General features: G+C 40.3%; 1 protein-coding gene across 3 annotated transcripts in view; it reads left to right on the top strand.

Moving 5' to 3' along the window:
* The window catches only part of MSR1 (macrophage scavenger receptor 1), a 75,024-nt gene extending 62,248 nt beyond the window's left edge, over positions 1-12,776 (top strand). For all 3 annotated transcript variants that reach the window (XM_067530532.1, XM_067530533.1, XM_067530531.1), the window contains 2 exons: positions 9,700-9,888; positions 11,241-12,776. In XM_067530532.1, coding sequence (XP_067386633.1) covers positions 9,700-9,888; positions 11,241-11,374 — 323 coding nt within the window. In that variant the 3' untranslated portion in view covers positions 11,375-12,776. The remainder of the gene's footprint in view (positions 1-9,699; positions 9,889-11,240) is intronic.
* The last annotated feature ends 8,740 nt before the right edge of the window (positions 12,777-21,516 follow it).

Raw genomic sequence — 21,516 nt, 5'->3', positions numbered from 1 at the left:
AAAATGTCAGACTAATAAAACAAAACATTGTTGTAAACAAAGAATAAAATTTAATACCCAATAGCTGCCAACGAGAAGTCTTATAGATGATGGGAGCAGTATAAGAACCATAATACAATAGAATAAAATAGAGAAAGAAAACACATATTGAAGATGTCATACTAAAAAGAGTTTTAGGGACCTCCAAATATCAGGGTGTTTTTCAAAATTTAAGTAGTTTGTAATTCTGGAATCTGAACAACAGAAGGGATTCTTCTAACCTTTTAAAGGAAAGCTTTAGTGATCACTAATTAGTTTTAATATTTTAGATAAATAATTACTATGAGCTAGATTATAGGTAGGGAAGGAGAATATGGAGCTGCCCTCCCTGCTTGCATGGCCTACAGAAAGGATAGGTAGAATTCCAGTCCCTCCTCTCAGGAGAGCACAAGAACTTTTCTTTAATTACACACCCACCATCACAGAGGAGATAAGATGGAGGAAGAACAGGCAGACTTCAACTAGGCCTCTCATGAGTGCAGGAACCTGACTCCACAAATCTGATTGCAGGACTGGGACAACAAACAGCTCACGCTTCAAAAAACACAATTCAGGTTTGTTTTTCAATCTCTGGATTTACACACATGCACACACACACACACACTGGGAGAAGGGACGGGCAGGTGGATCATCAAGGCACAGCATTTTTGTTAGCCTTTTATTTGAGCACCTGATCCTGGAATTGATGCAAATTCAAACCTCCCATAGACTGCTCTGGAAGCTATGTGCAAGTTCTGATTTCAGATTTGAGTGTGTGTATTTCCTTGTTGATGTTTTTTATATAGTTCAGTACCACAACATTAATAATCAAATAAATGAAAGTATGTAATTAAAATATGGTCTAAAAGAGTTTAAATAAGTTTGTTTGCAATGTGAAATATCTTATAATGAAAAATGCAATTACAACACCATTTACAAGTCTATAGTAACCTTTTTTTATTCAAATCTTTAAAAGTATGGTAATTGGATGATTTCTTTCAGAATATGGTGTTGGGGAAGGTGACTAATTCATATCCTGGAGTTTAATGTCTGACTTTTGTCACCTCTTTGGAACATGCAATTAGAAAATCTCAAAATATCTAATTATAATACCTGCCTTGTTCAGTGTTTTGTGATCCGTATACAAATATCTCGACTTGCTGCATAAAGAAATCTTCAGAAGAAAACTGGTTCAGGGAAAGCTTAAATCAGCATCTATTGGTTTCTTCCATGCTTTGACATTTATCTCTGGAGTTAAGTCATCAAATAGTAATAGCTTATCATACGATGTGGGCTAATTCTATATTTAGTGATGGAATGAACTAGTAGAGAGAGATTCAAATACTTAGAAAATGTTGTTGACTGAATGATTAAAGCTTATGTTTTTACAAAAGTTAACAGAAAGGTCTGTGATATGATATGAAACAAGAAGAAGATAGATACCAGCGTTTCTTCTAAATTTTAATGGGATAAGAGGAGTGGATCCTGCAAGTAGAAGGTACTGATTTTGGATGACACCCAATTCTTCTGAAACCTGTTCTAATGTCACCTTCAACTTTATTCTAGTCCATCTAGTCCAGATAGGCTACTAAATACAACATAATCCAGGAAGGATTCCAGAATGAGCCTAAAGGAAGTGGAGTAGCAGTCCTGATCCCTTCCATCTTCACATGCCTCACTCTAGAAACAAAAATCTATATGATCTGACAAACCAAAAATAAAAGCTAGGACTTGTAGTGGTTTACAGATGTCCAAATGAAGAACTTGCTTATTTGTTTGAAGTATTAATGGACCTTCAGGTCAGCATAGTACTGGAATTGCTCAGGTTCATTTTTCTTGGAGTTCTGAACTTCCACATAGACAATGCCGCAGATATACTAGTATCCAATCTCTTCTACCCCCATGCAAATCATGGGTTTCACGTGAACTGTCTGTGACCCACATGGTCAGCTAAACATACATCTGATGTCTTGCAGCATTCTGGATGATTTGCAGTCTTGCATGAATATTCTACAGTAACAAAAAGATGCCTGCTATATACAACAGATAGTGGCCACAGGACAGATTATCCACCGCCTTACACCTTGTGTAATGCATTTATATTCAAGTCCAAAACAATCCAATGCGATGCAATATCCAGGAAAAGCCTTACTAAGAAGGATCCAATGATGTGAATGCAAGCAAAAACCTTGAGCCAAGTCATCACTTAGTGACAAATGAACTGTACTAGATACTATCTAAAAAGAGGAATTGTAAGAGAATTAGATATACAATGGACAGCTAAGCATGTTTGTAAGAATGGGCACATAGGGTATTATCTGCAATATAGGTTAATGAGTTCAGCAGCTGGCATTTTAAAGAGCCAGCACTTTAAAATTTTAAAGATTGACACAGCAACTGATCACAGGCAACAACTCAGTGTGTCTGTTTCTCCTATCTCATAAAGGACTAGGTACAAAGGGAGTTGTTATGTTAAATCCTTGGAAAGTACTTGTATTCAGAGAGAAATCAGCATGGAACACAGAGATGCAAACCCGTGAAAAGTCTTTATTGAACTACACTAAAACCAGCCAGGACTGGCTGAGCTATCCCCTAATAGTCTAACTCTATTGCTATGGCAATAAGGTACGCTCTGTTGCTATGGCAACCTAGGCAATAAGACAAGACACAAAATACACAACATATTCCTCCCCCCTTAATGAAAAGCCCCATTTAACAGAACAATCACTAAACTAGGGAATGAGGGTAGACTGCCTCATTTCCCAGCTAAAACGCCAAGGATTATTCTGTCCTGAAATGTGGGTTTGCCCTAGCTAAAGATCCAGCTGTTGAAGAGGCCTTCTCTCTCTAGGTGGATTACAGTGGACTTCTGATGTTCTTGCACCAGAATGTGTTATTGGTGTGGATCTAACAATGGGCTCAGGACTCGTAGCTCAAACTGGTGAGGATGTTGTATCTGCTCGAACAGGGGAAGGGGCTGTTTCTGCTGTAGAGGTGGATGGAGAAGGGGAGTCAGGAATGCATGACTCTTGGCTCAATGATACCTCACCTGTAATGGTGAGGTCAGGCAGGTCAACTGGAGATGTGTCCTTGGGACATGTATAACCTGGCAACAACTGATCTACGTGCCACCACCAGGTGAGATCATCTGCAGTCTGGACAGTGTAGGAAACAGGTCCTGTTTGGGTGATAACTGTAGCAGGGACCCATTTAGCTCCAGAAGCATAGTTCCAAGCTAGGACAGGCTGTCCAGGACTAAAATTCGGTCTTTTGCTCTGTGTGCACATCTGATTACTTGGTTTTGCTGTTGACATTGCACAACTTGTTGTGCTTTGGCGGGTTTCAGCAGATCAAAGCAAGTGCACAGCTGTTGTTCCATCATTAGAAAGTCCGGAGATGCTTTGGTCGTAGCATGAGGTGTGTTTCTGTAGGATAGTAAGAAGGTGTCCATACACTTTTGAATAGACAAATGTCCCCTTGCAGATCTTAAAGCTTTCTTTGTGGTCTGCACAAACCTTTCAGCTAATCCACTGGTGGATGGATGATATGGTGCTGAAGTGATGTCATGTATCCCATTTGCTTTTATAATATTTTCAAACTCCTGAGAGATGAACTGTGGTCCATTGTCGCTCACAGGTTGTTCTGGCAGACTGAAACAACTAAAGATTTCATACAGTTTCTGGATAGTACTTTCACCAGTAGTGGACAGCATTATAGAGACTTCTGGACATTTAAAGTGGGAGTCTACAACAACCAGGAACATGATTCCTTCAAATGGGCCAGCAAAATCAAAGTTACCACACTGCCATGGATTTTCAGGCCAGTCCCGTAGGTGTAGGGGCTCCAACTGAGTCATGTTCCTTACACTCTGACATGAAGTACAAGCTCTTGTCTTCTCTTCAATGGCACTGTCCAGGCCAGGCCGCCAAAAGTAGCTTTGTACTGTTTCTTTCATGTGCAGTATTCCACAGTGGGCCTGAATGTAGCTGTTCTAACATCTGTGATATCAGTAGTGGTGGAATAATGATGTGCATCCTCCACAACAAGCAACCAGAATGGATTGATAACAGCATCCTCCTGGATGTAGGAATGGAGGAAAGGAGGTCAGGTGAGACCTGAGAGTTCCGTAGAGATGCTCCATGCGTCACTAGGCTCATAATTTGAGACAGTACTGGGTTAATGCGAGTTGCCTTCTTTACTTGAGTAGCAGCGATGGGTGTGTTTTCTACCTCTTCAAAGTAGAAGATTTTTTTTTTGGCCAATATTTTGATGTTTAACTGGTAAAGGCAGCCTTGAGAGACCATCTGCGTTGCAGTGCAGAATGGATTTCCAATATTTGATCTCATACATGTGTGCAAAAAAAACAATGCCCATCGTTGCCGACGACTAGCAGCCAATGGTGGAATGCCTGTGTGTGGTCCAAAAATTGATGTTAGAGGTCGATGGTCAGTGAGAAGTGTGAACTTCCATCCAACCGGTACTGGTGAAATTTCCAAATTCCTAAAACAATTCCCAGTGCTTCACGTTCCATTTGGGCATAGTTAGTTTCTGCTTTGCTTAAGGTATGTAAGGCAAAAGTAACGGGTCTTTCTTCTCCCGAAGGCATAAAGTGTGACATGACCACTTCCACTCCATAAGGGGAGGCTTTGCAGGCCAACCGTAGAGGTAAGGATGGATGAAAATGTGTCAGAACATCTGAATATAGCAATGCACATTTAGCCTTGTTAAATGCAACATCACAGACCTTCTTCTGGACAAGGAGTTAATGTAGTGATTTTATTACTGTTGCTAACTATGGAATAAACTTTCCATAATCATTCAATAGCCCTAAAAAGAGCGAAGTTGGCTTACATTTTGTGGAGGTGGAGCTTCCACAATAACCTTGACTTTTACAGGAGCCTTATGAAGGCCAGTAGCATCTATGATATGTCCTAAATATTCAAGAGAGGGCTGGAAGAATTCACATTCACATTTATGGACTCGTAGGCCATACTCCTCCAGTCTTTGCAGGGCAGCCTACAAGTTCTTAAGGTGATCCTCCTCATTCTTGCCAGTGACCAGGATGTCATCAAGATAGCACTGGACTCCTGGCAAGCCACTCAAGATCTAGTTCATAGCCCTCTGGAACAAAGCTGGAGCAGACGTTATTCCGAAGGGCAAGCAACAATATCGGTATAGCCCTTTATGTGTCACGATTGTCAACAGCTCTTGGGACTTCTCATCAACGTGCATCTAAGAATACGCCTGATTCAGATCAATCTTGCTGAATTTTCATCTACCAGCCAAGCCAGCGAAGAGGTCATCGATGCAGGGAAGAGGGTATTGCTCTGCACACACCAGTGACCTTAAAATCCCCACAAATCTGAATGGAGCCGTCTTTCTTCAATACTGGAATGACTGGGGTTGCCCATTGACTGTGGGTAACTGGTACTAGGACTACATTTTTGGCCAGGTGCTTCAGGTTCACTTCAACTTTTGGCTTTATGGCATATGGCACAGTTCTGGCTTTCAAACATTTTGGTTGGCTGTCAGGCTTAATTTCACAGTGATTCCCTTCATACTTCCCTGGTCCTCTTCAAAATACAGCAGTATGTTTTTTAATACTGAAAGAAAAGGTGTCAGACCTTTTTCTTCTTTAGTCATTCTGTGTACTTCTGCCCAGTTCAGCTGGATCTTCCTAAGCCATGACCTTCCCATTAAAGCTGGGTAATTGCCTTCCACCACAAACAGAGGCAATTTAGCAGTCTGTCCATTGAGCTCCACCTTAACATCAGTAACGCCCAACATGGATACAGCTTCTCCAGTGTACATATTCAGAAATTTTTTTGTCAGTTTAAGCAGGAGATGCTTTAGCTTCTCCTTATATACAGTGTCTGAGACAAGCAAAACTACTGTGCTGGTGTCCAGTTCCATGTGTACAGGTTTACCTTCCAACAGCAGGGTTTCCCAGTATTCATGTGAGCCAATTGCCATAGACAAGACATGGAGTGGTACTTCTTCTGACTGGGTGTCACTTTGATCATCCTGAGTCTGCTCTATTGAGTGCAGATTTTTCTATTTGGTCTGCCAGACAACAGGTTTCTTTTTATCTGGTTTGCCTGTTCTATTTGACTTTTTTTTCTTTTGTTTGCAGGCATGCTCAATATGTCCCTTTTTGCCACATTGTCAACACACTAGGTCTTTACACCAGCATTTCGATGCATGGTGCCCTGGTTTTCCACAGTGGTAACATTCCCGGCTCCCCACTGTCTTGTGAGTAGTTTCTTGAGACACCTTATGCAGTCTGGTCGATGTACTGAGCTGTTAGACTTCCTTTGCGGCCAACTCCATAGAGATTTCAATTTCAATGGCCTTCTTCCAGGTGACCTGGGCCTCTGTCAGTAGGCGCTTCTGTATTGCTTCATTGTGCAGACCACACAATCATGGAAGGTGTCATTTAACACATCATTAAATTCACAGTGTTCAGCAATCTTCTTCAGAGCTGCTATAAATTGCACAGTTGTTTCATTTTCACTTTCTTCTTGATTCTTTTTGTGGAACTTAAATCTCTCTGCAATTACCGGCACTTTTGGAGAAAAATGTGCCTCCAGAATTTTCACTATGTTACTGTAAGATTTTGTCTCTGGCTTACCAGGGTGCACTAAGCTGCGCAATAAATTATAGGTTTTAACTCCTACAACACTTAAGAAAATGGGCACCTTCTTTACATCTGTAATTTCATTTGCAATAACAAAAAGCTGAAAACGCTCAGTATGTGAGTTTCATTCCTCTAGAGTCTCATCAAAAATTCCCAGGGGCCCCATAAGTGTAGCCATTGCTGCCCCTGTTTTTTTTCTCTTGTCTTTTAGTGTCTTTTATTCATGTGTGTTGGGGTTGTTCACACACAATTGCTGGTGATTTCCATTCACTAGCATTGCTTTTGTTTCTTCCTGGCTCCCTTCCAAACTGTCTGGTTCACTTCGGTTAGAACAAAGCAGAGCTTGTTTTAATTTCAGTTTGAACCATCAGTGTAAACAGCCCATCCCCCAAAACAGCAAAAAGGTTTTTTTCTTACATTTCTTACATCTTTTACTTTTTTGCTGATGCAGCACAGGTCGATCCCATCCTCGGTCACCACTTTTGTTATGTTAAATCCTTGGAAAGTACTTGTATTCAGAGAGAAATCAGCACGGAACACAGAGAGATGCAAACCCATGAAAAGTCTTTATTGAACTACACTAAAACCAGCCAGGCTGAGCTATCCCCTAATAGTCTAACTCTATTGCTATGTGAACAAGCTATGCTCTGTTACTATGGCAACCTAGGCAACAAGGCAAGACACAAAATACACATTAGGAGTAACTATTACTGGAGATTTAACAGTATAAAAATGGTGTAAAGGAGGTGAGAATCAGGCTCGGCGACTGAATAGTGGGAGCTGATAGGTTGTGCATTTCGGATTAAATAAAACAGTTGTATTTGAGAAGCATTGCATGAGATTCATTTTATAATATCAATGGGGATATGGTGGGGTGCCTATACAGTGATGGTTTACAGTATGTCTACTTTTAAGCAGTATTATCAGTCTCTCACTTATATGAGCTGAACTGATGTACAGAATACATGCGTCTATCTTTTATGAGTTGATTGGAATATGAGATGAATCATGCTGCAAATACCACTCCTTAACAGAATGATAAAGATGGATGAATAAGCATACAATGTTTCCAAGTAAAATAATAATTCATTCTGGTGGAGTTAATTAAAGAGTTTCATGAAACAGATGAATTGTCCTAAAAGTCTATTTTGGGATTCCAAAGAAGTCATCTGATGCAAAAACATTTTTTCTATAGGGTTTCTAAAAAAACTCCAGCTCAGACAAATGCAAAACCTAAAGTAAATAGAAGGTCCCCAATACTTTTCACTATTCTTTGAAAGTATTAATCCTAAGACTAAAGAACAAGCACTGTATGTTAAATAAATTTAAAAGAATCCTAACATTTGTGGTCATATGAGGATCACTGTTAGCTATGGCAGTGTCATGTAGTAAGAGAGGCAGTGACTAAAGAGGCAGTCATTTAGGACTTGTAGCTCAAGACAAAAATTGTAAATTCCACTTATAAGTCAGCTGAAAGCCAATGCAGATCCTGGAACACTCATGTGATATACAATGTGGGAGGCACTGCTTAACACAGCTGCTTCTTGCACCAGTTTCAGTTTCTGTGTGGATTTAGGCTGTAGGTCTGAGTAGAATACAGTGCAGTACCCTAATCTTCAGGAGAAAAAAGCATAGATAATGGTAATCAGGTCTACATCCAAAAGAGAGAGTTTCAAGAATATGGGGGAAATAGCTGTTTTGGGGATGTTTTGTTTTCAGGAATATGGGGGAAATTGCTCTTTGCTGTTACCTGATCTAACAGCAATTGGGAAGCTAATCAAAGCTCCAAATTGTGACCACAGACAGCAGACACATACTCCCCATGAGAAAGGCAGAAATAATCTCACCAAATTTTCTGGGTGTTTTCTCTGACCTACCAGTTTCATTTCTATCTTATCTTGATTAAGCCTAATCCAGTTAACATTCTCATCTGTGTCTCAGTCTCCACAAGAAAATGGATGAAAGGTTAGACTGCACTGATAGATGAAATGGAGACTAAGAGCTGGTCACCAACAGCATACTGAAAATACCATATTGCCTGTCTCCTCACACATCCTTTTAACAACCCTATATTGCACAAGATGTGTGGCAAAATGGAACCCAGTGAAAGTCCACATGAGAGCACCCTGAGGGAAAAGAAGTCATTGCACAAGTCTAGTCTGTGGGACTACTCAGACAGGAAAGAACAAACTAACAGGGTCCACTTATGAACTGACAAAATCTCATAGATCAGCAGCCTCTAAGATAGTTCACAGATCTAATAGCTTGGATACTTGAACTTCACCAGGTGCCAGGAGATCAACCACACACATAGGACTGTACTCAGATTAACCAAGATCATGGAGATTTGTGGTAAAAAGATTAGCAAGAATCATTTGCAATTCTATATTTTCATCAGCAAATGGTGATGTCATACTCTACACTTCTATAAACAGATTCCATCCACGGACTGCAAAGCTGTTTGAAGGCATCAGTGATGCAAATTACCCAGCAACTCACCTCAGGGTATGTCTACACTGACGGCGGCAAAGTCACCGCCATCAGATCGACCTATCTTGATCAATTGAGCGGTTAGTGAAGACCCACTCAATCGATCCAGAAGTCGACGCTGGTAAACCACCCCCTCAAGTGGCGTAGTGCTGCGTCGACGGGAACACAGTGCTGCGTCGACGGGAAGACACCGCTCATAAGGGAAGCACAAAAGTTGATGGAAGTTACGCAAGCTATTCTGCGTAGCTTGTGTAACTCCCATCAACTGCCGCCGAATCGTAGGGTAAGTGTAGACCAGGGCTCATTGAGTTAGGCAAATATTATCCTTCATTTTACAGATTTGGAAACTGAGACAGAGAGATTAAGTGATTCCCCAATGTCACACAGTGAGTTTCAGTGACAGAACCTCCATCTCCTGACTTCCACTTCTGCATTCTAACAGCTAACTATCACTCCTTATTACATATGATTAAAACCCTTTGAAATATTGCCTGTATGAATCATGGTATCATGTTTCTTATTTGTAGCTAATCAGATCACCTTTATTTTCTCAGCTCCCACTTCCAGGATTCAACTTGTAGGAGGACATGCTCCTAATGAGGGGAGAGTGGAGATTTTTCATGATGGAGAGTGGGGTACTATCTGTGATGACCGCTGGGATATTCGTGATGGAGCAGTGGTCTGTAAGAGTCTGGGGTACTCAACAGCATCTAAAATTTACACTGGTGCCTATTTTGGAGAAGGTACTCTATATGAATTTTAAAATTTATTTTTTTAGGTATCCTTCATATTTCTCCCATCCCAAATTACAGTGGTGGCTAAAGGACTGTTTATGGAACAGTATCAAGATAAGACACATACAGTTTATTGGATTTTAAAAGCCATGGTACTGGTTTTTAGGAAAGTAATTTAAAGGGTATATTAAAAATAATTATAAAATAATTGTTTTACTAAGAGAAAAGGACAGACAAGTAGAAATTAACCATCTATTTTATCTACAGTAGATTGAATAGTCAGTTCAACCCACAAGGGGTATTCTCCAAAACATGGCATTTTACTCAATATTTTGATTATATAAATAGATTTTATAATAAGTGATATTTAAAGTTTGTATTACATTTACATAATTTACATTTCTTTGGTCAGTCACATATATATATATAAGCTTATACTGTACTTATCGTCACAGTATCTGAGAGCCTTCCAAAGAAATCACAACCAAAATGGACCAGATATTTAATTCATTTCCTCTCTACCGTTCTACCCCAAGGACTATTGCTATTTGTCCCTCTCTCCACACACACACACACACACACACACACACACACACACACACACACACACACACACACACACACACACACACACACACACACACACACACACACACACACACACACACACAATTTATGAGATATCTCACACACACACACACACACACACACACAATTTATGAGATAGATATAATTTGTAAGAATTCCTTTTACACCTAAGAATCTATGGTTGTTCCTGTGCTCTTCATAATCATCACTCAGGACAGCCACAGAGAGATATCAGATCCTCAAGCCTCAAAAACCTAACCCACCACCACTTGGAATAAAGAAAATCTCCAGCAGTATAGGATCTGTGACAGACACTCTCAAATCCTGATGTCATTAGTAGAAGGATAAATATATGTTTCAAACAATGAAGCCAAGCTTCGTAGTGAATACCAGGTGGATCAGTCATTTCCAACCAAGGTACTGTTGCTCTGTATAAAGAAACATAAATAAATTTAGACCCATTGCAATAGTACCATAAATTTCAGAACTATCTCCCAATCAAAGAATATTTTCCAAACTTCTGGATTTTGGATGTCAATTTACTTTGGTTATAGGGACCAATAGGTGCCTTTAACATACCAGATTTCACCAATTTTACTAGGATATTTATTTAATCTGTGACATTTTAAATGAAGCAAAGTGATATATCAAACAATGTTATATCCTGCCATCCATATTCCTGATTATTATATATAAGATGCATAAATATTTAGTTTCATGTGAGAATTATCCCTCTGAAATATATATGAGATAAATTATTCTTAACATTTCAGGTACTGGTCGAATATGGATGGATGAGGTTCTTTGTTTTGGCTATGAAGCCTCTATTGAAAATTGCATGTTTAAAGGCTGGGGTGTGACGGATTGTAAACATAATGAAGATGCTGGTGTCACTTGTAAAGTTTAATTCAGTCTGGATTTAAACGGAAAGTTTTTCATAAACAATTTTTTTTCATGACATTTTCAGATAGACATATATTGAATATTACAAGGTGAGCTGATTTTTTTTTGAGGGGGGGGGAAATAGAGTTCTAATCACTTTAATATACCTTCAAATATTATTGCAGAAGATGCAAGATATGCTTATTTTTCAACAGTTACTTCATCATGTGCTAACTGTATTTAGCAAACAACTTCCTTTTGACTCTAAGCTATCAATCTATCCCCTTGATTGTCATTTCCCAATAATACATTGAAATTATGCTATTATTTGGAAACCTATTGAATGATCCAAGAGATTGATAATTTAATGTACTAAGTCTTTCACTTCTAGGTAGCTGGTCTGAATTTTAACTAGGTTGGTACAATGAGTGTAACCAATATAAGCTAACAGATGTTCAGTATTGAGTAATGAGCTGGTGGTCTCAGTGTACTTATGACTGTCCAGATGCGGAAGAGTCCATATTACAAAAATCACCATCAGAATTGACGTCCTTGTTGGCAGTTTCAGTTTAATAGTTCTATAATTCAGGTGACTTAGGTGATCGATTGAAATCAGAAATGTGTCATGCAAAACCAGATTGGGCCAAATATACTCTCAATGTAATGCCATTGATTTCTGTAGACTTTCACCTGGGCTAAGTTTTGATGATAGAGTTCAAGTATATACAAAAAAAGACTCTTACACAATTAAATAAAATTTCTAGTTCACTCATGCCATCTTTATTGAAAAAAGAGAGAGAAGCTGATCCACCAGGCTCCGTAGTTTCATTCCAATCTGTAAATATCAAATTCTGCGTTCAGAGATGCATAATTCACAGTGAAGTTAATGAGAGCAACATGCATGTATATAAGGACAATAACAGATCTTAAATTTCTATAGTTACCTGCTGCATGGTCTCAGAGTTAGAGAGGTATTAATCTAAATGAATTTTGAAGAAACTAAGGTTCTAATTTTGTAGGCACAGAGGTTTAATGTTAAGCTTGAAAGTAGTCCCACTGAAGTCATTAAGATTTCTCATGTGCTTAAAGTTAAGCACATATAAAAGGGTTTGCAAAATCAAGTCATAATTTACAGTAGTATAGGCTCAAAGAATACATACTAGTGGGTCAGGATTGACAATAACATGTTTGGCAGGCATTTAACATTTATATAAATGGAACATAACTAAATGATATGGACACTTCACTGAATTAAGGCCCTGATTCAAGGAAATGCACATGTTTAACTTTAAGCATGTAAGTCCCTTTGTCTTTAACGAAATTGAAGTATATGCTTATTTTATGTCCTGTATAGAGATGCTTTCCTGAATTGGAGCCTTAGATATTATTCTATTTTCATGTTTTTGACTAATAAAATTAATCTGAAGTCCTTCTACAACACTGGGAATGTGCATGTTTTTTTTTCCCCTTCAGTGAAATAAGCGTGGTTAAAGAGAAAATTTTGGTAGAGAAATAAATACAAGAGAATTAAAAAAGGAGAATGAAAAAGGGAGAATTAAAAAGAAAGAAATCAGGATGAATTAAACAATTGGAAGTATCCTCAGGAGCCAGACTAATGGCTAATTCAATCTGGGAACAGCCATCTGTAGTGAACAGACCAAATTCAGAAGTGGGAAGTAAGGTGATGTAAGTTAGAATGTCCTTTCACTTACTTAGCCTTCTTTATATTTCCTTAGATCTGCTCTATTGATGCATAAGTAAGTTTGAGGGTATAATTTATGCATTGAAATCACTTTACTTCCCCCACATATTAAGCTGATCTTCCCCTCTCCTATTCCCAGTTCTGCACCAGTGACCCAAAAGGTTCCATCAGGTGCAGCTGCTCAGCTGCCACTTTTCCTTGTTCTGGAGCTTGGAATGCTTTCATTGTATCCCACCATACGAGTAAATCTCCATTCTGACATTATAGAATTCCGCTGTCATTTTCCATTGCTGTAACTCCACTGATTTCAGTGGAATTATGTCTGATTTACACTGATGTGAGATAAGAATCAGAGCTCATATAACTTAATATAATATATTTTTATGTTGATTCATTTTAGTTTTGGCAAGGTAAGCTATTGTGAGGATTCTCAGTTAACAGCAATGCACTGGGTGAAGTCTCAGGCCCCAGAATAAGGTTAAAGTGAAGAAGTCAGTAGCTGTGGGAACCAGTAACAAATTCTGGGTTCATTTTGAAAGTGGGGCAGACAAGTCCCTCACTTAGCATAAGATTGTTCCTAAGTATTTTGGGCTGGGTGGTTCTGGCGGATGGCAAAATAACAGAGGTGAGTGAATAGGGCCTGTGTTTAGGGTTCATAATAAAAAAAATTCATTCATTTCATTTCAGGATTAGTTATAAAGCTTTTGCACAGCATTAATGCTAATGGGCCTGTGACAGGGTGTAATAGGTCTGGATGATCCCTGCTGGAGGCCTCGCGGACCTACCACACCATATCCCAGAAAAGCGAAGTGGAGGGGGGGAGGGGGGAGTCCACTAAGCTCCCTAGAGTGGTTGTAGGGAAGCATCCAATCAGGCTGCTTCAAAGCAGCCAATCATGCTTGTATAAAAAGGGCTATTGGGACTAGACAAGCAGTCTACTGGCAGGGCTGGACAGAGCACTTGCTGGCTGTAGTCAGAGAAATAAGAGTGGTGCTCCTGGCTGATTGCAGTACCAAAACAGAACACTTGCTGGCAGGGTTGGAGGGAAGAAGGTGCTCCTGGCTGGCTGTGGGAATACAAGAAAGACTTCAGCCCTGAGATAAGGGTGAAGGTAAAGGTGAAGGGGTTGCAAGGAAGTGGCCCAGGGAGCAGTAGCATAGAGTTAAAATGAATGCAGCACATGGCTGCTATTTATAGGGTCCCTCGGTTGAGGTCCAACCACTACTCTGGATCCATGTTCCCCTCTCTCCCCCCCCCCCCCCCTCCGCAGCAACTAGGGAAGCTGCCAAAGCTCTGAAGAAGGGGAATTTACACAGGCCCCAAGGAGCAGGCTGATGACCCCAAAGATGGTCAGCATTTGTAGACTTTGATACCCCCACCCCAGAAGCAGACTGAACTGAGCAAGGGGCACACCTGGATATCTGGGGCCAGTGAGGTTCACTACCAAACAGACAGCCTTCAGGTAGGAAGCCATGGGACCATTGCTCCATTCCAGAGCAGGGACCATTTAACAGATATCCCAGAAGAGGATCAGAGACCGTTTGAATGGGGGTACTGCGAGGGCCCTATTGGACTAGAACTGAGTCCAGGGGTGGGGCTGCAGATGAAGACAGTACAGAGGGCATTGAAATACAATAGGTCTGTTTTGTTTCACACATACAGACTGTGTGACTCAGCCAGAGACAGCTGCTCAAGACATTAACTCATGAGCAGCACAAAGCAGAGCATGAAGGCATGCATCTGGCCAGCAGGGGTGCTCATGGAAGGTGAGAGAGCCCGGTCACCAGCCCAGATACTCTACTGGTGCAAATACAGGGTCATCTGAGAGAATCTGAAAAGTATTTTCCTCAGCTGCTGCAGGAAATGAGAGGTTTAGGCCAAAGGAGTTACACAAATAAACAGACTGTGTGCTTGCGATGCAGATAGTTAAAAGAAGCAGGATACTATTTTGTATCCATCCTGAAGACAAAGGATTTCAGTCCCCAGGGCTGGCAGATAAGTAATTTCACAGCCATTAAACTGACTTATTCCCTCTCCAAATATCCTGAAACATAAAGCCAAAGCTATGGCAATGTATTATCATAGTGTTTGGCATTATGTATGTATGGCATTATTGACTGACCACTGAATGTGTCCTTGGTGCTGTACGAACAAATAAGGAGATACAGAGTTTACCAAAGAGCTGCAATCTAAGTCAGACACAGTTCAGATATAGAAAAAAACGGAGTGACAGTACAATGTAGTGAAGAAATCTTGGTATCTGTGCAGAGGTTAAACTTGAGAGGCTTTACAGAAAAAAATTATTTTAAGGAGGGATTTGAAGGAGAATGAGATTGGTGAATTAGAAAATGTGCAGAGAAGAAGACATAGATGGATGGTAGACAGTGACCTCATCCAACGCCAATTGACTGTAGCAGATGCTGGATTGGACCTTTAAAGAAGTAGGTTTTTCAATCAGAGGGGCAGCTTAGAAGGCAGCACAATATAAAAGCCTTTACAGGAACAATGACAAAGATCAGGATTAAAATCTAGATGGAGGGAATTTCTCTGCTTACTATAATAATCATCCACTAGCCGTGGTAAATCGGTGGTAATGAGGCAATTACAAAGGAGCATGATAAATAAGGTGTCTTAAAAAGCAATTAAATGTGGTCACTATAACTTCTTGGTTCCTTGGTTTACTTTTTGTGAATAGGAAAAACAACAGAGATGAAATTGATGCACCAGGTTGCATTTCGATGGAAGAGGAATTTACCTTCAGCTATTTTTGACTGTCTCTTTTCCTTATGCTTCTCAGGCTACCAAGTCTGAATGGAACAGTAACGTTTCATCATATTATACATTTTTAATCTCTTTTCTGTGCTGTGTTAGTATAAAGTTATCCCAAATCCATTTGTTAATCGTCCATTAATAACCTCACTGACATCAATTAAGTCAATCCTTTTCAGAAACACTTTACTTTTTTTGCCTCAAAAGAGATATCTTTGATGGCTTACATTTAAATAGTATCCTGTTTTAAAACTATTTAAATTTAATCAGATAAATTATTCATTCCTATTTGTAATTTTTTTTTGCAGCCTCACCATTAGTAAAAGATTTGGTATCAAAGGCTAAAGCACAGCTATCACTATATATTATTCAGAATAATATTGGTTCATTTAAGGAAGCCAGACTTACTGGTTCCTAGAGAATGAACATACCCCATAATCATACCATCTTTCAAGGCCAAATTCAGAACTAAAATGAACTAAACTAAAATGAATCTAAAGGAGAATATGCTGGTGAAATTGACCCTTTCAGCTTTAAATTACATTGCCTTCGCCTTCACTAGGGTAAGTTAGCTTCACACCAACTTGCTGACATTTCACTTAAGCCCCCAACACATCACTCAAGCTCTTATGAAATGATCTGTCCTATCCATTTGGCACTGAATACCTGGAGAGTAGCATATAGTCCCATGGAGAATCCCATCTTAATTTACAGTTGTTGAGAGCAGAGCTGCTGATGGTAGGAAGGATGTCTACAGCCCCTAAAATACCACACCATTACCCCAAACTCAGAACACTTTGCTTAATGCCTTGGGACAGCTTTCTACTTCTTTTAATTATTATTTAAATCAAGAAAATACAGAATAATACAAATTACACCCTCGGTTATTAATGTGGAAAAATGGTATTCATAAGGCTGATAGCTATATATGATACAGCTTATAGGCTATAATATAGCCATTGTTTGTCACTGTTCTGAGTATGCCGCTGTACAGACATAGTGTCATATCCATATTTGGTACAGGTCAGGCTGACTTGGGTGTCTTGCATAATCAGGATTTGATAAATGAGATATTTTGACACTGTTGTAAAATACTATGTCAAACTCACAACCCAGTTCATGTGCTTCACTGCCAAGAGCATTATCCCTGCTGTTGCTGCATGATGTTTTTTTGCCCAGAATACTCCAAGTTCTTGAAGTCATCACACTGGAATCAATTTTTATATCAGCATTATCACTAAGTATGCAAAGATATTTTATATTGCTTCTGCAGGTGTGTCTTTGGCAATGCTGCCGAGTTCAGATTTATTAGCCCAGCTGTTACCTCTCTTTACACAATTAAAGTCAGCGGAAACTACAAAGGAGCCTGAAAACATCCATGGTAAGCAATGGTATATGCACTACTTTGTCATTACAGGGAGAGGGAAGGAATGCTGTTATAGCTGTAAAAGTGATGCAGACCTTAGATTTAGTAAAGTCTAGAAAGCACTGCTGAATCCTTTCTCTATTGCAGTGGTTTTCAAACTTTTTTCATTTGTGGACCCCTAAAAAATTTCCAGTGGAGGTGCTTTTGCTCTTTGGAAATCTTAGACATAGTCTGTGGACCCCCGATTGAAAAATCACTGGTCTATTGTAACTAGAGCTAGAGAGAGCCAATGGAGAGGTCTCGAACTGTATTTCCTGGAGGGCTCAACATGGCTGCATGCTCCACTGCCACAAGAGGTCATTAGATCCTATAGATCGGAGGGCACTATAGAAAATACTTTGATGAAGCCTTTACTTAAACTCTTTTTGCATCTCATTTGCTTAGGGGAAGAAATAGTCTTTTATGGGCTGATTTTTAACTCTTCATTGGACAGGAATTAGGAACCATGACTACTTCCTCCTCATTCACTTTCTCCACCTTTCTTTGCCCATTATACTTTGAAGATCAGAACCTAGCCTGTCCTAAGTCCCAAGCACAGGTACCAGGGGGACTAATAGCTGTTCCAAGAGGGCAACTGAAGATACTCTTCACTCGGGGGAACCCCTGTGAAAAAAAGTGCTCTACACCACAGTCTTCAACCTCTATCAGAATATAGAGGATATGAAGAAGTGTGGCTTAGGTATTCATGATTCCCAGATACATCATGATCTCTAAGACCAGGTCTACACTAAAAAGTTAGGTCAACCTCATGATTTTGCTCAGGAGTGAAAGAGCCACACCCCCAAGCCACATAATTAAGTCAACCTAACCTCTGTGTAGACAACACCAGGTGAATGGAAGAATTATTCTGTCGACCTAGCTACCACCTCTCAGGGAGGTGGATTAATTAAAGCAATGAGAGAACCCCTCGTATTGCTATAGTGCAGGGGTGATCAAACTGTGGCTTGTGAGCCGCATGCAGCTTTTCTACAGTTAAAGTGCAGCTCATGGAGCTCCCTACATCCCTCCACCCATTCTGCACCTACCAGACTGGGGTGGAGAGAGCTCAAGGCTTCTGCCCTGTGAGGAGGGAGGTCTTGGGGCTTCTGCCCCATGGGAATCACCTGCCGGGATTTAGGACTACTTCCCACAGGGGCGCATCTGCCGGTGCTCCATCCCTGTAGGAAGGGAGGGTCTCATGGCTTTTGCCCTGTGGGAGGCACCTGCTGAGGTTTGGGTCTTCAACAGGAGTGGGGTTGAAGCCCCAGCAGGCGTGTCCTGGCTCTTGAAATTCGGAAAGTGTTGTATGCGGTTTAGAGGGTCAGTAAGTTTGGCCATTCCTGCTATAGTGAGTATCTATACTGAAGTGCTACAGCAGTGCAGCTGCAGTTCTGCAGCTGTTCCACTGTAGCAATTTAAGTGTAGCCATAGCCTAAAGCTGGCACAATTTAGAATCAGCTCCGGGATTGGGGGAAGATATGGAGGAAGGCATTAGAGATCCATCTTTGTTACCTCTCCCCATTGGCAGTGCCCCAAACACAGTTCTGACACAACTGGGGACTGAGTCCTGTGTCTTTCTAACATCCCTGCCCCACAAAAAAATTCCAAGACCCTGTGTCAAAAGAAGCAATTATAATATAGAAAAGGTAGCAAGGGCCAAAGCTCTCTTCTGATTTGGATCGATACATCTTAGCTTTCTTTTGTTACAGACTATTTTTTTTAAAGAGACTTGAAAAATGAAAGTGTTCTGCTGAAAACAACTGAAGTATTGCTTACTTTCACTGTAGCTGCCCTAAGTGCCTTTGTATTGTCTTCTAAAATATTGCTAATACTTGCAATCTCTTGCAGGGAACAAATATAAGAAAAAACTGAGTTGGGCGGTTTGATTTTTTTCCTATTATTGACTATTATGTTTTAAGAAGGACTTCACCTCTCAGTGTCTAATTTCTCCTTCTGATCAACCCCTGAATTTTTAATCCTGGGTTTTTGACAATTTATTGCCATGGAAACCACGGTGGTATCACCAAATCTATAATATCAAATAACAGTGATGATGATGCCAATGATGATGTGTGATCAGCAAGATTTTTTCACACCCAAATTACTTTAGGGATAGCAACATAAAACATAAATTAATGGCAGCTAGTGGACAAATATGGAAGATGGCAGAACAGGGGCTGAGGCAGAGACAGAGTGCTAGAAAGGGGACTTAAGGTAGTGGTAGAGAGAGATGGGAAAAGGCAAAGTTAGCTGGGAGGTGGCAGAGGAAGCTTAGTGTGTCAGTGTTAAGAGAGGAGTGGGAATGTCAGAGAGATTGAGGGAGACAAGTAGGATATTGTGAGGCTGAGGGGCTTGGTGAGGGGGGTGTAGATGAGCTGCCACCCCGCACATCCCCTCATGACTAGTTGCAACATTGCTGTGCCTCCACTTTCCTCTCAAGTTTGTCAGTGTATTCCAGCCATAGGAGTGGCCTGAACCTCCTGCCGACACACAGGCAAGAGCCTGACTCTTTGCAGGGCCACAGAGTTCTTTAATAGAAATACAAAGACAGCAAACTATTCAGCCCCAATTGGGATCATTTGGTCACACCGCTATAATGCAATGCCCTCACATCTGTCTTCAGTCAAGAGGCGGCACGTTTCTCCACCTTTCCAGGGTTTCAGACTTCCCTCAGGAGCAGTCTGTCTGCCATCCCACCACATTGCCTGACCTTCTCTCCCAACTAACCATCTCTCTCCTCTTTTAAGTCCATCCCCGTCACCTGACCACACCCATCCCACATGCAATCACTGAGCTTACTAGCACTCTGTTTCCCTTAACCTCTCTGGTGTCTGTGTAGGGTATACTTCCATTCGCGGGGGCAAGAATGAAATGAAAGAAAGCAGAGGTTCACGGAAGGAACAGAGAGGTCTTTGGAGAGTCAAAGGAGGTGGGGAAGCCTGGAGAGATTCTCTCCTCTGCTGCTCCAAAGACAGAATCAAGCACTCTATCTATAAATGCAGCCATTTTAGGAAAAATTTATCCTTTTAAATGGTCAAGTAAAACAAGGTATAACTAGAGTTAACTTCCTCATATTCTAGCAGCTTATTCATAAACACCAATGGAGAAATTCTGAATTGAGGCGAATGAACAAATTAGCATTACTTGTGCCTTATTTAACTTGAAGATTTAAATCACTAAACCCAGCCTCCAAATCCCTCAATTTGTCTTTCCTCCTCTCTCATAGAGTCCTTAATTTTTTCCTCCTTTCTCCCCTGCAGCAGATTCTAAAGATCCTAAAACACATTGACGACTACACCTCTAACTGTGGACTCCTAAAATCAAAATCACCTTTCAGCCCATATATGTACCCCTCCCATTGCTGTAGTGAGTGTCTAGACTCTATACTAAAGTGTTACAGCAGCGCAGCTGCACCATTGTAACAGTTTATGTATAGACATAACAACCAAGGTTGTGCCAGTTTTTAATAGATCCTTAGGATGAGATCACCTCACATTCCTTCGTTGAGGTCAGACATAATCAGCAAATGAGTAGTGTGATTCTTTTCCCCATTTATGCGTGTCATATAATCACTGCACAGTTTGACCTGATAGCAAACACAGTTTCTGAGAGGTCCAGAATGGCAATAGGAGGTGTATTTGTAAATCAGGTGTGACACAATGCACCCTTATGGTATGATTGTGTATTCATGTTCACCCTTATAGTGTAACTGTGTATTATATAATGCAAAGTGTGTCATGTAAGGTGTTTTTGGAATGCCCATGACATACTGAACATTATTGTTATGATAGTGTACTTCTTGCAATGTTACATGTGTGGTTATGAAGCTCTGCTCTGTAATAGTCTCAAGTATGTGTCTCACATTGTTTGGAGCAGATCCAGGCAAACACTGACTGCAGAGTGAGAGTTCACACCTCGCTGAGGCATAGATAGAAGTACAATGGACTGACTTAAGTATCCGGTAAGGGGATGTTCATTGACTCACAGCATGAAGAAAACCAAGCATGGATACTTTTGTCACCTGACCCTGAAGGGGGGGAGGTGAGGCCCCAGAGATGGGCGCAGGAATATGTTAAAAGGGGAGACATTTTGGTCTCTTTGTGCTCTCTCATGCAATCCATCTACAAGACCACACATACAAACCGAATACAATGTAATGTTTCCTATAAAAGCATCTATGGATTTCTGACTATTTACCCTTCAAAACAAATCTTATGATTATCTGTTCACTTCCTAAATTTGGTGTATATATAAGATGAATGTCTATAAATTATGATACTCCTTATCAAAT

Source organism: Emydura macquarii, unplaced genomic scaffold, assembly GCF_026122565.2.
Source record: "Emydura macquarii macquarii isolate MOO-44397 ecotype Brisbane River unplaced genomic scaffold, CSIRO-AGI_Emac_v2 contig_3108, whole genome shotgun sequence".
Taxonomy (NCBI): domain Eukaryota; kingdom Metazoa; phylum Chordata; order Testudines; family Chelidae; genus Emydura; species Emydura macquarii.
Note: the sequence above shows the minus strand (reverse complement) of the source record. Positions and strands in the feature narration are given on the sequence as shown.